The sequence below is a fragment of the Chaetura pelagica genome, unplaced genomic scaffold, assembly GCF_000747805.2.
Source record: "Chaetura pelagica isolate M959 unplaced genomic scaffold, ChaPel_1.0 scaffold630, whole genome shotgun sequence".
NCBI lineage: Eukaryota > Metazoa > Chordata > Aves > Apodiformes > Apodidae > Chaetura > Chaetura pelagica.
The window spans coordinates 890,535-908,310 of record NW_009951855.1 but is presented as its reverse complement, the minus strand read 5'-3'; the positions used below and the strand labels follow the sequence as shown (position 1 = coordinate 908,310).

The 17,776-nt window shown below is 35.1% G+C and overlaps 1 protein-coding gene across 1 annotated transcript in view; it reads right to left on the bottom strand.

Annotated features, from left to right (window-relative positions):
• The window catches only part of CACNA2D3 (calcium channel, voltage-dependent, alpha 2/delta subunit 3), a 366,879-nt gene that overhangs the window by 38,371 nt on the left and 310,732 nt on the right, over positions 1–17,776 (bottom strand). Inside the window, exons 28-29 of the mRNA XM_009993350.1 lie at positions 2,560–2,621; positions 1,975–2,019 (exon numbers count right to left, since the gene is read on the bottom strand). Of these exons, the coding sequence (XP_009991652.1) occupies positions 1,975–2,019; positions 2,560–2,621 (107 nt within the window). The remainder of the gene's footprint in view (positions 1–1,974; positions 2,020–2,559; positions 2,622–17,776) is intronic.

Sequence of the window (17,776 nt, the reverse complement as noted above, 5' to 3'; positions counted from 1 at the left end):
ATGTGACAGGTAGTAGGCTCAACAGAACAGCTATGATATTTGATTGAGTCCTATCAACAGTGCATTTTGTTATTAACAAAAAGTTTTCAATCTCCAAACCACCAATGTTGGGTGCATTAGAAAGGGTGTGGTTAATCGGTCAGGAGAGGTTCTCCTCTCCCTCTGTTCTGCATTGGTGAGGCCGCATCTGGAGTATTGTGTCCAGTTCTGGGCCCCTCAGTTCAAGGACAGGAAAGTGCTTGAAAGAGTCTAGCGCAGAGCTACAAAGATGATTAAGGGAGTGGAACATCTCCCTTATGAGGAAAGGCTGAGGGAGCTGGGTCTCTTTAGCTTGGAGAAAAGGAGACTGAGGGGTGAACTCATCAACGTTTACAAATATGTAAGGGGTGAGTGTCAGGGAGATGGAGTTAGGCTTTTCTCAGTGATGACCAGTGATAGGACAAGGGGTAATGGGTGCAAATTGGAGCATAGGAGGTTCAAGGTGAATATCCGAAAAAATTTTTTTACTGTAAGAGTGACAGAGCCCTGGAACAGGCTGCCCAGGGAGGTTGTGGAGTCTCCTTCACTGGAGACATTCAAAACCCACCTGGATGCGTTCCTGTGTGATGTACTCTAGGTGACCCTGCTCTGGCAGGAGGGGTTGGACTAGATGATCTTTCGAGGTCCCTTCCAACCCCTAGGATTCTATGATTCTATGAATGTTCACACTATTACTACATTTATCCATATGCTTACATGGCTCCTGCTGGTGTCATGTGAAAATAGCTGAAAGTACTTTAAACTGTTTGTATTTCTTTTCTAACAAAGAAAATAATAGTAGAAGTTGTTCTGCATGAATATTTAGCAACGTATATGACTATTCTAATTAACTGCAGTCAACATAGAAGAAGAGAGCAGATTCTTTCTGGTTGTGCCCTCTTGGAATTTTTATCAGTGTGTACTTGCTGTATAAATACACTTGCCATGTATTACTGTATAAAAAAGAAATATTGATATCCTACTTAAAAAAAAATAAATAAATTACAAAAACACTGAATTACTGAGCCAAACAGGCTCTTGCCTGCAATTTATATATGTTTTGCCATAGCTCTTTTTGCCACTGTATGAAAAGTATCAGACAAATACAGCCTACAATTCTTACTTCCAGATGTATGATTTTACATTTTATCTTACTTAAATTCATATAGCTTGTTCAAGCACAGTTTATCAGGTGATCCAGATCTCTTCACACTATTCACTATGTTTAGAGATAACACACAGATATTATCAGTATTTGCTTTGTTTTCTTCCAAATCACTAACTTTACATGCTATAGCATCTCAACCCCAACTTTTTTTTAATCCTGTGTGCATAATTCCCACCATAGATCACTATAGGATGTGCTTTTCCAAACACTTTTAAATTAATTTAATCAAAGATACATTGGTTCTTAACCAAAACATCACATGTATGACGTCAAATGCTTTGGAAAAATCTGTGCATAAGACTAAAAATACCATTTTTAGTTATTGAATTCCAGTATATAAAAAACTACTTTAGTAAGGCAATTAAGCCAAACTGACCAAGGTTACTTCTTTTTTAATTTCTGAAGCGCTATTAATATATTAGTTCTGACTATATTCAACTCCAAATTCATGTCTAGTTCCAGTTCTCTAACATCAGAGATTAGCTTCTAAAATGAACAATAAAGTAGGGAAAAAAAATGTCTTAGAACGTCTTCAAATTCAAAAACCAAATTAATAAAGAACAAGTTATTACAACACATTTTTCAGGAATTAGTGTCAACCCTGTAATTAAGTGGATGTTTGTCATTAACAAAATCTCACTATCTAAATAGTATATTATTTAGAAGGCAAATCCTAATTACACCAGGAGATTATAAAGCCCAACAAGATGTTCAAACTAAATCAATCAACTTTATGTTCTACTGCAGTAGAGGTATAAATAGGAAAAAAATTTCTGTTATATACTTACTTCATCATCACAACTTATAGCACATCTGCCATCAAGAGATGCACACTAGAGATACAAAAAAAAAATTAAATTATTATCCTCTTCAATGACTAAAAATTCTATATCCTGAACATTTTAAGTACAGTTCATTAAAGACTATGAATGTCAATTCAGTAATCTAGTTTAGTTAATTAGTCTCTGTCACTCTATGTTACAAGACAGGTCCTAAGTAACTGAGAAGGCATAATTCTGTTGTCACTGAAAAGGAACAAATATCACAGTTTGATTTACAGTTGCCACTTTTTCTGAGGGAGAAAATCAACATGGTTCAGACCACCAAAGTAACTCCTTATATATAGGAGCATAAAATTTATAATGTTTCTACTTGTTTCCATAAATATAGGAACAAGAAACTAGTTTTGTTTTTTGTAATGATGAACACGAATGTAACTCAGAAGAGGCAGCCATTATATATTTCAAATACACTGTTTATTTACAATATTTTCACTTGTGGGGAAAAAAAAAAAAAAAAGGCAGGTCAAAATCTGAACAGATAGAGAACTGGTGTGTATTCAATAACAAAGAAAATTTCCATTTAAAATGTACCTGTCTGCTTGCAGTCCAAAATTTCCGCTGGAAAAACTCAAGTTTCATCTGGATACCTACAGCTGGGAAAGATATACATTTTTAAAAAATCATTAAAATAAACCCAGCATGTTTAATTCTTTCAAAATGAGTATTTAAAATTAATCAGAAGGAAAAAAAGTCTGGAAAAGTAAGCCCTGAAATAAAAACCCCACAACTAATTAAATTGAAGAGATCACACAGTCATATTTTAAACCATTTACAGTTTGATCAAACATTGCTAACGTGAAGAATATGCAAGGCAAACATAATTGAAATTGCAGATGTCTCCATAATTAATATTAAAGTGCCACAAGCTGAACACATTCACATCTACCTCAAAAGTATATTTTACTGATAAAACAGCTGTAGGAACACGTGTTTTGTGCTGAAACACATGAAGATGTGCTGAAACAACAAGAAAATGTTGGTTAACATTTCAAGTGACCATTTGTTATTAGGCCACTTAATACATCAGTTATCTGTGGAACACAAGAAGTCCACTTCAAACATTAAGAACTTCTCTAAAAATTGAAATTAAGAACATTATGTACAATTCTGACAACAGCTAGTAGTTTAGTAATAATGATTGAAGATACTACTGGTTTAAATTAACTACTTCTCATAACCTCAGGTAGGATTATAGTTTTCCTAAGACCAGTGAACCTGTCTTCCTGCCTATTCTGATGCTGCTATCAGACCCAGCACTCCAGTGTTTCTATTGAACAACAACATAATGCATTGTGCTTTGCATAAGCTCCAAAGTCAATTGATTCTTCTGGTTTCACCTGCTTAAACTAAGAGAATGATAACATACCATCTATCTGTGCTGAAAAATTCTGAATTAGCTTCCTTTTATTTAAAAGAAGTTAATAAGAAGATACGGCAGAAGACAGGGGGGCTAAAGACATCTGTTTTGACTGCTCTTGCCAGCTACTGCTGCATCCCTGGACCATATCTTTTATGCTGTCATTACATTCAAAAGAATTAACAGAGTTAATGTATGGGTAAATAATTTCCTTTTTAACCCCTGAGGTGATAATAAAGCCTTTTGGTAGACTTTTTGAGAACCTTGTATCTGGCACAGGATACATTTTGGTGGGTTCTTAATGCCTCAAGAACTATTCAAATATAATTCCAAAGGGTTTTAAAGCCCAGGGGATTCTGAACATTCTCTAGTCCTTAAATGCTTCAGCTATTTATACTTAAATCTGTGTTTTACAGTCTGGCTACACGTGGGGAAAAAGGGAGACTTTAGAATTGTATCACCCATCTCAGCAATGCCTTGTTTAGCCTCCTGGGTGTAACACAGAAGTTATAGAAAGAAAAGAAATTGCACTGAATTTTTTCTGAACAATGTTAATCAAGGTATCCAGATAACAGCCACATTTTTAGTTAAAAAAAACAAACCAAACCACAACCCAAAAAAACCCCAAACAACACACAACAACAAAACAAACCCACAAAACACACAAAAAACCCCAATAAACCAACCAAACAAAGCCAACAACAAAACTCCACAAATAACAAAAACATAATTATTTACAGGGAATATACATTGTAAAGCATACAATAAATTATTCTTCAATATTTGTAGGCTTAGTTCAATCAAAACAGCCAAAGGATACAAGCTATTTATCTTTTGCCAGGAAAAAAAAATGAGTAAAAAGGAGAAAATGTTTTGTCTTCACTGCTGCCTGCTTTTTGTAATGTCATTGGGGTGTGGGCTGGAACTAGAGGTACACAGGAGATCAGCTCACATGAGCTCATGGAGGTGTACGAAGTCAGTTACTCCACATAACACAGAAATGTGTCATTTCCAATGAATATTGCAAATCCAATTTTTTGTTTCACTCATATTAGCAAATTTACTTAGGTGATTTCACTAAATACCTTTAAAGCTGTTTATGGAAAACAGTTACTAAACTCTCTGAGATTTCTTTATTTACTTACTACAGTGGCTGCTCTTCTCTAGTGCATACCCTAGGAAATTACAGATGGTTGAGAATGACAAAGTTAAATTCTTGGCTCAGAGATAATTATTGTTTCATAAGTAATTTCCTATGCATTGATTCCATGGCTGAGGTTAATATTTCACTTTTTTAGTGGGATGCTTTGAGGATAGAGGTATTGGGAAGTGTTTGACCACTAGAGCTCAGGACTGCTTAGTTTCAAGGCAAACATTAAGGAAAACAAATAGCTACTCAGAACAGATCAGGATTGCTTGTGTTCATTTCAAGATCTCCATGGTTAAGCAAATTGACAGAAATACAAGAAAAACCATCCTCAACAAATTACTTCTGTGCACAGAATTACAAGAGCTCTTAGGCTATAAGTAAAAAGAATAATCTTCTACTTAAAATAAGAGAGGAAACCAGATTAGACTGACTTATTTCAGGCAAGATAGGAGCTGAATCTCCCTATAAGCCTGGCAGACAGATTCTGAATATATAATTAAGGAAAAAGTAGTAAAAGCTAAAGGGATTCCATTCTGTAAAATATCTATAGAATGTCACACTATATAAAAGTACTAGTTCAACAAGTTTAGAAAAATATCTTAAGGTCTCCATTCCCTTTTCCCACAGAATACAGGATAGACTAAGATAGACACCCAGCATTTCAAAGATATTTGGGCCCCCTATTTCTGATGGAATAATCCTAAATGAGGTTTAACTTGGCTTAAAAATGAGAAATCTTGGATAAAGATTTGTAGCAGGATTATTTTTTAATGTATATTGTCCTTGTGTATTAATCTTATAATCCTTAAGATTCTGTTGTTTCTGCCTGATCATATTACCTCATTATATTTTAAAATATCAAATAAAGAAATATGAAATATTTCAGAACACCTTTACTTAAAAAAAAAAAAAAAAAAAGTAAAAAAAAAAAGTTGATTAAACTTATTTAGTTTATACTTTAAAATCTGTTTTCAGTTTTTATCTTAGCCAAATAATTAGATGTGGAATATTACACCCCAACATACAATACTGAGAAAGAAACAACTGCCAAGAAGTACCTCTAATACCAATTAATGGAAGATTCCCACCACCAAAGATCATATCCTTAAAAATACTTATAAAACATGTGTTATGCAATATAATTAAAATGAAAATCTACACATATTTTTCCCTCAATTTTAAGAGGTTTTAGCTTATAAATTAGAGGTGTTCCAAAACACGTTCTTAACAGTAATAGTTATGCTCCAGAATCAACCAACTTAGCTATATTCCCGAGATAGTCACTCTTTTTTCACATGCAGGATAGATAAAAAAATATAAACAAACATCTGTTAAATGTGCACTTCCTAGATTGCTTCTAATCCCAGTTTCAGTTTACTTGCACAATGAAATGCAGTTTCACATTTCAACGTTCACACTTCATTCAGTTTCCTTCTTGATCTCCTTGATCTTTTCCATTCTAGCCATACCTTCCTCTTCTCACCCCAGTCCTTATTCTGGCAACCCAGAAGATCTGCAAAATTTTCTTTTAACATGAGTAAATATTCATTTTAGTATCCAGAATGTCTGAACCTGATTGAGACACCCAATACAAAAAGCCTCAGCCCATCTGAAATCCATGTAAACGTGCACCTATCTTTTCCACCTAATTTTGAGCTGCTGACATTTGAACCTCACTAACATTTACAGACTTTTTTTTATTTATTTTTTTTTTCTAGAATGAGTCTTTTATTAACCTAGAGACAATGTAAAATACAAAAAAAAAAAATCTCAATGGGCAAATTAGCACATAATTTTTATTCTAAACAATATTCAGGAAAAAAAATAAATATATATATATACTGTATTATTACTGGTATCTTACCTTTATCTTTTAATCATCAAATCAGTGGAATGATTGCTCATACAGATACATTTGTAAGTCCTATATAATTATCAGTTTGTTACAAGAGACAGCTTTCACATGTCATAATATGTCATAAGATTTTAGAAACACAGAGTACTTCCTTCATCAGAACTATCAGGAAGCAACATATAAATGAGTGAATTCTTCTTCAATGAAGAATGGAAATTTGAAGGGCTGCCTCTTTACTCATGGACTTCAAACCTGCTATTTTCTTCCAGAATATTTTTAGAACTAGTGGTGGAAGCAGTTGTATGAATGGAAACTCCCAGGATAGAGAGAAGGCAAGGGCAACTGGTATTTCCTGGAGACCAAGCTCAAGCAGAGAGGGAGGAGACATTGGGAACTTGATGTGAGGCCAAGCTGAAAGGAGAGCTAGATGATGATTGCTGGAAGGCTGAAGTTCATCCAAACTCAAACCACTGGGGAAAGCTGAAGGGCTTGATTTGCAGCCAACCCCTAACAAACTGAACTGTGGAGGGCAGTCTGTGAACATCATCATAAAGCAACTCCCTTTGACTCTCTGACACATATCTTCCTTCTGGAGGACTAATGAAGTAGCAGTAGGAGCAAGAGGAAACACAAAAAGGATATAAATTGAGTGAAAAATTTAAAAAATATAGATGCTGTTGACTGAAAGTCCATTGCCTTTCCAGGAGGTTTCGCTGAGGGGCTTAGAAGGAAAAAGGTTATCTGTAAATTATCATTCAGACAGTTACACTGTATTTCAAACTTCACAAAATAGTAGTTGATGTGCTGCCAACACTCTAACAAAGGGCTCCTACAGAAATTTGCTCTTTTACCCTATGATCAACTTTGTGTACCAGAAGCACACCTCAAAGGAGCTACCTGGGAATCCATCTGTAATTTAAAAACAACAAACAAAACAAACAAAACAAAAACCAAAAAAAACACAAACAAACAAAAAAACCCAAAACAAACAAACAAAAAAACACACAAAAAAAAACCCAAGAAAAAAAATATCCTCCCATAAGCCTGGAGGAAGGTAACCACTTGGTATACAAAATTACACCAAGTGCACATTGCTAGGAAGATAGATTCTTTGTTACTGAGAAATACAAAGGGTACATTGATAGTATAAAATAGTGGCTTAGACTGTACCATTTGAAGGGGGTGAGGCAGGGCACTGTCAAGTCCTCTCTGGTGTCTGAAGTACCTTCCCTGTGACTTTTAGAAAACAATCAAAAGCTACTGACACCTGGTTCATTCCAGTACTAAAAAAAAAAAAAGAGAGAGAAAAAAAAAAAGCAGCACAACCAAACAGGTAGGGTAGTATTTTATTAGGCTCAGTAGCCTGCAGAGAGAAGGTAAACACCATCAGAAAACTGTGCTGGGGGCAGAACTTTTATAAAGAGTTCTTATAAACTTCAGTTTTCTTCCAACTTCCCCCTGCACGGCCACTAGTCTGACAGGTTTTTCTGAATTCTAATGGTACAGGAAGCATGTGAAGACTAAAATCTAACCACAGTAACAGTAAAATAATGAAGGAGTGATGGTATTTTAATAACTCCCTAACCATTTTATAATCTTATAGAGTTTTCTTGCTCTTTTTTTTTGTTGTTGTTGTTTTTCAATACTCAAGTATATCTCACGACTGAAACAAAAACAAAACAAACAAAAAGCAAACAAAAACAAAAAAAAAAGAACAGTATGTATTTGTAAGCACATTTATAAATCTTAAGGGAGAATCCATGGCTTGTCAAGCTCTCAAAAAAAACTTTACTTCTTACAGCTGAGGTCCTAGTTTAGAATAGCTCATCCAGTGTTCCTTTCACATTTCAGCCAAAATGCTGTGGTTTCAAGTTTGCGATTAATGAACCCTAAGAAGCTCAAAGTTCAGACAAACATCCAGAAATTAGGATACTTATCTGAACTCTTGGAGGCCATGACCAGACTCCCCTAGGAGATGTCAGGCTTTCTGCTTCTACTTGTAACTAAAATATAACATGTTCAAACCGTGATAGTTTGTAACCAGAATATAACACATTCAAACCTCAACAGTATTTTTTTTAAGACTTGATCCTGGCTACTTCTTAATTCTATTGACAAAAAAACGTCTGTATCTACATAACCCAGCATTATGAGAAAGGCTGATTTCAGAAATGGGCAAAGCTTCTATTGTTCTTATTCCTAAACTGAAATCCTCTCATAGCAGAATGGCTGAAGAATACTTTGCATAAAACGTTAATGAAAAAAATATGGCATCCACTGCAAAATCGTGGAATCATAGAATGGTTAAAGTTGGAAGGGATCTTAAAGCTCCTCAGGTTCTGACCTCTCTGCTATGAGCAGGACACCTCTCATTAAACCAGGTTGCTCCAAGGCTCATCCAACCTGGCCTTGCTTCAACAAGCAGTATGATATAATTTACATCCTAAAGATTAGTAGAATTTAGTTGTCAATAGAGCAGTAAAGCACATTTTAGTAGTATTAATTAATAATTTTTGAGAGAAATCAATATAATGGATATGAGGTGTCATCCTCTTTAATGGATAGTGGATTTGAAATAAATCAGGAAGGTTTGCTGAAAGGTTGTTGTCTTTGATATTCCATTAAACCAAGGACTTCTCCTACTAAAAAACTTCTTCTACTACTAAGTTGCAAGATAGGTGTAAATTCAGCTGGGACTTCTGCCTGAAAGTTGTTGGGCACCACTAGTGCTCATTGAAGTCTGTGAGAGTTAAGGGATGCCCAGCACATGTTAAGACTACTTAGCACCTGTCAGAATGGAGCTCTGGAGAATGCAAAAAGTCCTCAGATCTCCACTCAAAAAAGGACTTTTGCCAAAAATGTTCAGAAATGATACTGGCACATAAAGGTAAACCTATTCCTGACTTACAAAGAAAGCTAGCCTTCCAAAAGCCAGGTTCTTATAGCTGTTGAAACATGTGTCAAAGGTAGACCGATACTGACGGGATTTCCAGAAGCACTCACTAACACTGCAATCAGTAAACATAAGGTCATTGTTCTGAAGCCTCCAATATATTCCTAGGCATTAAAATAACTTTGAAATACCACTTTTCTAAGTCTAGACGTTGCTAAATGACAAAGGTTCTATTGGAAATATTACTGTAACACATTTTATAGAATATATTTGATTTTCTAATTGGGTCAATTCAATCGTCTCTGCATTTTACTGCTATTTCACAAACAAGGATGCCAGAATCTCCTTCAGAATTAATATATCTTCTCAGCGTGTCTGTAAAGGAAGCAAATATTATGTTCTCCATTCTTTCAGAATGCAGAGCTGACATGCCCTCCCTAAGGGAAAAACCCATCTCCCTTTCATTAAAAAAAGGAAATCAAACACACATATAAGAGATGCAGTAAGCTGTCACCAACTTCAATAAAGTATATTTAAACAGATTTATTTTAAATTCTGATCTCAATTTTTTTATTAAAAATGGCGAAAGTGACCATAGAAGGAAAAATAGACCTGTGCCACACAAATTTCCCTGCTTTTATGTGCAATTAGAAAGCACCTATAAGGATGGAAGACTAACTTCTGCATGTGTAGAGATACTTTTAAATTGTGCTGACCTCATGTCTAAGACCCTTTTTCATTTAATTCAATCAGATTAGATTATGGTATTGATTATGATCATACCCATAAATCAGTATTTTAACCGAGTTTCCATGGAAACACTATACGTCCCTGTTTTCTTTTTAGACAAGGCTATGCCTGTCTAAAGTTTTCCGAGGACAACATGTTTTGTTTAAGTTACATTAACTGGAGCCAATACTTCCTAATTACATTACCAGATGCAACATTTACAGCAGTACTTTTACCATGGGAAACCTCCATCATTTAGCCTATCTTAATCTCAGAAAAACAGGAAACATCAGCATTGTCATTGCTTAAAATGTGTTAACTGGTCTTATATCTATAAAAATAATCTCTTTTATTAAATCACAACATTGGTCTTGTTTGACAATCTTTATATATAAAGGACATTATCCCACGGCATCTGGATTTCTGTGAAACTGCCATCAGAGAACATCTGCCCATGAAGACAATCTGATCCACAAGCTAAAGAAAAGTGATTGGATTTCTATTATAAGGAACCAGTAATACCTAAGTATTCTTGCAATCATAAGTGACTGATGAGGATGTAATCAAGAAACAGGCATCCCAACTTGCATGAAGCAATCTTGGGTGACAAAAATATGGCAGGATTTGATCTTTACAACTGTAAGGCAGAATGGGAAACTCTTTATCCTGAAGCAAACATCACTGTTCCAAAAACAATATTCCTACGGCTTTATAAAAAGTTAGAAGATAAAAATATTTTGAAAACATAACCTCATCAATTTCAGTCTACAACTACAAAGAGCAGAAATAGCCTCTATCTTTTTTTTTTTTTATTTATTTCCCAAATAGAGTACTTTCTGAAGTCATAGGCTGGCATATAATAACTCTAATAGAAGGTGATCAAAATCAAAAGGGGGTGGTTTCTTATTTGTGGTTAAAGATAAATGCTTGAAAGTCTAAAAATAGAGAAAACACAACAAACACTTATGACTAAGTTTCAGTTTCCAGATTTTACACCTTTGCTTACAACCCTGGTAGAAATAAAGGAAACCTACTCATTAATGTTTGTCTTCTTCTAAAGACTAACATCACCTTCTTGAGTCTTCTCTTACCTTCAGTGCAGAAGCAGCATATTGATTAAACATTTATGTGTGCCTACGTTTGGAACATGACATCTCCAAATCATTGAATTACAAATGACAGAGTTCTCTACTCTTTCTTCTTTCTAAAGAGTTTGCAGAAAGGAAGGTTGTAGCAGCAGCTAATGCAAACCTATGGAAGATCTTACTGACACTAACATACAGAGGTATAGAAATTATTAGTTCACTAAACTAGGTACATGATGCATACCTTCAACTTCTAAGAGCAGTTAGCTTACTTCTCTCATTGAGTACTTTAAGAATGGAGAAGCCAGTAGCCCTGTTCTTTATGTTCATGTATTCTAAGTGCTGAAACACAGAGATGGAGAGAAAACGAACACTGAGCAATGTGCTGTCACTCTGAAAAGAAAAAGTCTGAGCCAAAACACGAATAACTAAGGGCAGCCCTGCCATTATGTTCCAAAATAACATACTTCAGAAAGAAATGAAAGCAAATAAAGAAGATTAAAATACACCCCTGACCATAGCAGCTCTAGCTTTATGGGCAGATGAAACTCAATTATGTTGGGAACTTTTGAGATCATGCTCTAAATTAAATAGTATTAAAATAGAAGTGCCCTTGGATAAAAAGGTATTGTATGAAATGATAGTATGTATTACCCGTATACTTCAGTATCACTCAGTGGTGATGAAGCAGAAGTCAGACGTAAACATTGAAGGCAAAAAAGATGAGATTGACATCTAAATGTTGCCTGAATTTTAGGACTTTTATGCAGTACATTGTTTGTATAATTGCTCACAGGCATTCCAACTGTTGTCACAAGTTTGTTATCTGCTCAACTAATCATGTACTCAACCCAGAAAATTCATCTTTCAGCATCTCAGGCAGTAAAAGAGAAACACAGCTAAAAGTCTGCAGATAGCTTTGGTTAGTACAAAAAAAAACCTAGGCATAGCTTGGTGTTACTACTGTCAGAACATCATCATTTATGCCAATCTCACTAAAATATTTTCCTTCTTACTTAGCAGACAGCATGTTAGCCATTCGGTATGATCCTCCTAGCAGCTGTACTGTACCTCAGTAAACAATTTTGCTTTTTAAGAAGTCAAGAAAAGGCAAATATTATATACTTTAGATACTTCATATATTGTAATCAATATTGTAAAAATCCCACATTCTATTAATAAGAAAAGCAACCACAGAATGAGGGCCTTTGATGATTCTGAGCAAGAAAACAGGAAACCAAAACAGACATACAGAAGAACACGTATTCAAAACAGACAAGATTACAATGAACAGGCAAAAAAGAGTGTAAGAATAGTGAAAAAATTATGTCAATCTTTAGTGTCTTTACTTGCCATTAAGTTGCTTCATTACTGCTAGTACAAACTGCATGACCATAGAAAGAGGGTTTTATTAAAGCTACTTTTTACTTTTCATAGCTACAGGTCTGGGGGATGCTCTTTCTTTTTTTTTTCTTTTTTTTTTTTTTTCTTTATTGTTGTGCCTATTGTTTTCCTCCCAGGCTATTGAAATCCTTCATCATCATCCCAATATTTCTCTCCCACATTACACTTTCAGAAGCAAGTTCCATGACTTTTAAGAGCTATGCTTACATCAGAGGGATCAAGAGGTTTACATTTCAGAACCTATTAAAGGAATTTAATTATGCAACCAGTTCCATTTGGATACACTGTTACTGTTCTTTGTTAATCTATACCAGATTTTCCAGTATTGTAATTCTCATTAATAAAATGCCCTCTGAAAGAGTTTTGTTGTTTTGATTTTGAGTTTTTGTTTGTTTTGGGTTTTTTTTTAAAGGAAAAAGACCTCTCAGTGGCCTATTTTACAAATTCTGAACAGAAACACCATTATCCCATATACTACCTAAGTTTCCCAAGGAGATATGTCTGAAAACAGCTCCAGCAAAGGGATGTTAAGTCTGTCTATATACCTCACTTATCTTGTCACTTCATTTAAAACATTCTGTGGAGAAAAAGGTATTTCAGAATCACACTTGTTTAAAATCTGCTCACAGGTTAAAATTAGGAGAATTTAAAAAATAATAAAATAGGATTTTGGTGTTTAGAGAGGACTTTTGGTGACTGCTGCTGTAGCAGTTAAAGCAGTATGGATGACTCAGAAATCCAGAGACCAAAGAAGCAAGAAAACCAGCAAATGTATTTCCTTACAAAATTTATCAGTATTGAAATGAAGACCAGCAGCAGCAAGTAGAGGTATCTGGCTCATCCTTGTTCATTGGAGCCTACCTGCTGCGAGACAATTAAGATTCTGTCAGGACTTACAAGCTTCAAGCTTTTCTCCTGTAGAGAAACTCCATCAAAGGAAATAAATCCATTAAAGCTCAAATCAAAATCTACTGTGCACATCAGTCCTGATCCAATAGAATGCTTAAGTATATGTTGACATTCAAATCCACAAAAGGACCTATTTAACATTTATCAACTGTGTAATTTTAATGTCACGCTATCCAGTACCTTGCTTAAATTAATGAAATAAAAATCCCATGGCTATTTCCAAAGTGTTGCATGAATTGCAGAATTTAATTATTTGACTTTTTACTGCAGCAGATGTTATCCCTGCTTCTGCAAGTTCTTATGTTCAAGTGACTACTCAGGGCATAGAGAAAGAGAGTCCTTTTGAGCCCATAAATACAGGAGTTCCCAGCAGAACTGCCTTAAAAGCAGAAAAGGAACTAATGAAGTATGAGTTCTATTTTGCAGCACAATTGATGAGAAGCAGTTTAACAAAATCTACCATACTCTACAGACTTTCTGCATACAATGAGAACCTTTCAGCTCTTTTACAGGAAGATGTTCAAGAAAAATCCTTCCAATTTTTACCAAAACTGGCCTAGTAAATCAACCATTCAGAATGCACAACAATTTGTTCTTCAGCTTGAGTACAGGGTAAGTTATGACCATGAAGAGAAATTCTTAATAAATACAAAAACAAGAAAACAAAAACACTAAGTAAAAGCTTAGAAAATAACTTTATCTTAGATAATGAATAATCTCTCTAGAACCTAAGTGAGTTATCTCACTTTAAACATGTTTACAGGAGGAAAAAATAATCTAAAATGTCAAGATAAAACAAAACGTACATCTGCCCTTATTTTTACATGTTTTTCTATCTCCTGTTTTTATTACTCTCATTTCTGTTAGCTTTATGTCAAGCAATATATTTTTCAGCTTACAACAATGGTAAAATTAATGAATTAACTAATTAACATACCAGAGATACTTTTCTTCTATGGATGCTCAGCAAGTATGACAGGCAGTCTTCATCAGTCAGGAAACTATTAAAAATTTGAATTTGTGCCAGCTGCTCCCCCTGCTGCTATTTGTGATGGAACAAACATTCTGCTGGCATAGAATCTGCTCCTTGCTACAAAGCCCAGCACCTCTACTCCCTGTGCTTCTCCTCATTCTGAAGGTCTTGCATCCCTTCAAGTAATCTTTCTACCTATCGAAGCATACTGTAAGGCTGATGCTTCAACATTTTCCAAGTAAACACTTCTCCCCTTTATATAGTTCTGCTCATTTAGTTCTCCTAAACTACATTGTATTAGACTTATAATATCAGAACAAATTGCTGATTGACCTATCTAATGGGTCTTGCATGACTTTAGTGAAGCAAGAAGCTGAAAAAAAACTGCAGACAAAGGACTGACTAATTTGTCTACAGATTACCAGCAAAGACCTGGATATGAATGTTAAAATAATTTTCCGGTCCAAACCAGAGAAGTGGTCTGAGGATGAAGAGTTCAGACCTAAACTGACAAGGTACTCAGAGGGATAACTCCAGCAATATCACGTGACACAGCACCACACATCTTACCCAAGAGCACCTTGCTGCAACTAGCAGGCTGTAAGTCTGCCCCACTGTAAATTTCCACCTGGAATGCAGTATGTTTCAGTTCATCTAGTCCACCATTACGTCTCATACACTGGCCTCTTCTAGAGGTGTCAAGAGGAAGGTGTAAAAATTCCCATAAATAATAATTATGGAAAAAAAAAACAACCCTGCCCACAAGGAAAGGTTTTTCTCCATAACTTGTGTCATTAGAGGTTGATTAAAGTCCTTAAAAGTGAAAGTTTATATCCCTTCTAAATGATTTTTCACCCCATGAGGTAACTATGGCTCCAGATTGTATATGAATCCTACTAATCTTTTGGCCCAAGGTAACTTTCAACAATGTGTTTCATAGATTAATTATGCATTATATAAACAAGTACCAGATGTATTTAATGAAGGCAAAACAGCCACTGAAAAGTATAAGACTGCACTCTTCCTCTCAAAGTCAGTGATTCAAAAGACAAAATCACAACTGCCTGTTTCTTCTTTTCTGGAAGTACAAAAATATTTTTTCTCACGTTAAAGAGACACCATCAAAAATCCATAACTGCCAAGGACAGACACAAACACCTTTTTAGAGGTGTCCCCTTATACTGTGTGGTAACCAAGACTGGATATTACTAAAATCTGGCTGGCGTTGCTCTCTCTTTATCCTACCTAAGCAATAAGATGTCTGAAGAAATCCATGTACTCCACTCTTCTGGAAAGTATGGCCAGCTTTTTAAGGTGTATATCTTCCTCAAGCCAAATTTGGTCTGATCTGTTGGTTTCTACCTTTTTTTGTTTGTTTGTTTGTTTGTGAGAGGTAGGCAGAAGTACTATCCAGGGCCTTCCTCTAATTTTTTTCATGTTTTGAAAACCTCACACCCTGACAGGCAAAAGCTGAGAGGTTCTGGAGCTCTTGGAGTTCAAGGACTGCCTTTGTAGAAAGGAAAGTCTGAGAGATTCAAAGGTTTCTTATGTGCATTGACTGATAGCTGGTAAAGGCTAAGACCTTTCTCCATGATGGAGTACTGACTTTTTAAGTGCTGGTTAAAGGAGAAGACTTTTACAACAGAGGCATGGGTTGTTTCACTAATATGAATTCTTTTTTTGTCCTGAATCAAATTGAAGAGGATTCTGCATTGTCCAGGGCTGTATTTAGGGTCTACAGCAAGAGCTTAGCTTTTTACCAATCTGGAGACACATGTTAGTAGGGAGAAAGCACCTGCCATTTCTCTGTAAGCGTCACAGGACCTTCCCAGTCAAAAGCATAAGGAAAATAAATTTATAGGAATTGTCTGCTGTGGTCCTAAGAACATTTTTTTTATATAATCATGTCTGCCAGGACTCAATATACAACGTAGTGGAATCTGAATTGCTGTAACTTTTAAATATCTGAAATATTTAATAATTTCTTTTCTGCTAGAGTTTAAACAAAATTATTTTCTTCTGTAAGAGATAATTCTTGCACATACTACTCCCTTAAACGCATGACAGTAATGTTGCAGCAAAGCGTTAGCTGGCAAAGCAAACACTGAACTGCCCCATGAACCAACAGGGATAAGATATTAGTTCTTTGGGCTCTCCTGCTGTTTGAAAAGCAAAACATATCTTGTTACAACGAGGCACAAGTTAATTTAAGCAGTCACAATAACATAGTTGCTGCACCACATCAGACAACTGAAAAGAATCCTGCTGGCTGTTCTAGAGGCCAGACATAGAATAGGTTTCATGGTTATTCTGTTTCTGGCAAATCTCTACCTGTGTCCCAACTGCAATTTTCACCACATCAGACTTGTCTGTCACGACCAAAGTATTATTACTAATAAATGGGAGTAGGACATGGATTATAGGTTGGGGAAACTTCTATTTACCAAACATGCGCATTTAGAGTTCTCAATATAAGGAAGAAAATAGCCAGATCTACACAAAAAGCAAATCGACAGATTTAATCATATGTTTCCAAATCTATACTCAGCATTAAGATTTTTTAAAAAGTAATAACTTCTTATACCACAATTCCAAATACATAAAACAACCTCTGCATTATTGTTGGAACAGAACCTCCCACAGTGCTTAACTTTCAGTGACCTTGTGCTACGAACATCTCTTTAATATGGTGTGTGCTAAAAATAATACAATTATAGTAGAAAGGCTTACCCAAAATAAGAGAGGCAGTTAAAAGACATTCTTTAAGCCCTCTGTTAGATTACACAAACTGCTGTGGGAACTTGTAAACCTGATTGGCAAACATTAGTTGAGAAGGAAAAACAATTATAAGAAAACCATTTAATTCATGACCCAAAAATAAAACTTAAGATAGCAAAGAATTTTGAAGTGCAGAAAAGTCTTAGATACCAGAAAACAGCAACATAATAGCTGGTACCTCTTGCAATATAATCAAAAGTCATGAAAAGGACTATCATTAATATAAGGGATGAGTTATTGCAAGGACAGATGGATGCCATCTCAAGTAACAAGTACCTGACCTAAATTTGTTCTTTGAAAGAGTAGACTATCTTCAGCAAGCAAGGCTACAACTTCTAAGGTCAATTGTATTTTATAATAGCCCTTTTTACATTTAGTTCTGTCTTCATTACAATGATTCACTGGTACAATTAAAGACTGGTCTGTTTACATGTTTTTATATCAGTGTACACACATGGATCAGAAAAGGAAATAGCAAATAAATATATTGTGTAGCAAAGTTTAGAGAAGCTTTTCACTTTAACCTGACATTCATTCAAAGCCTGTTACAGCTGATCTGTATGTAACCTTATCTCTCTCTCCCTTTCTGAAATTGGAGTTATACAGTATGACTGT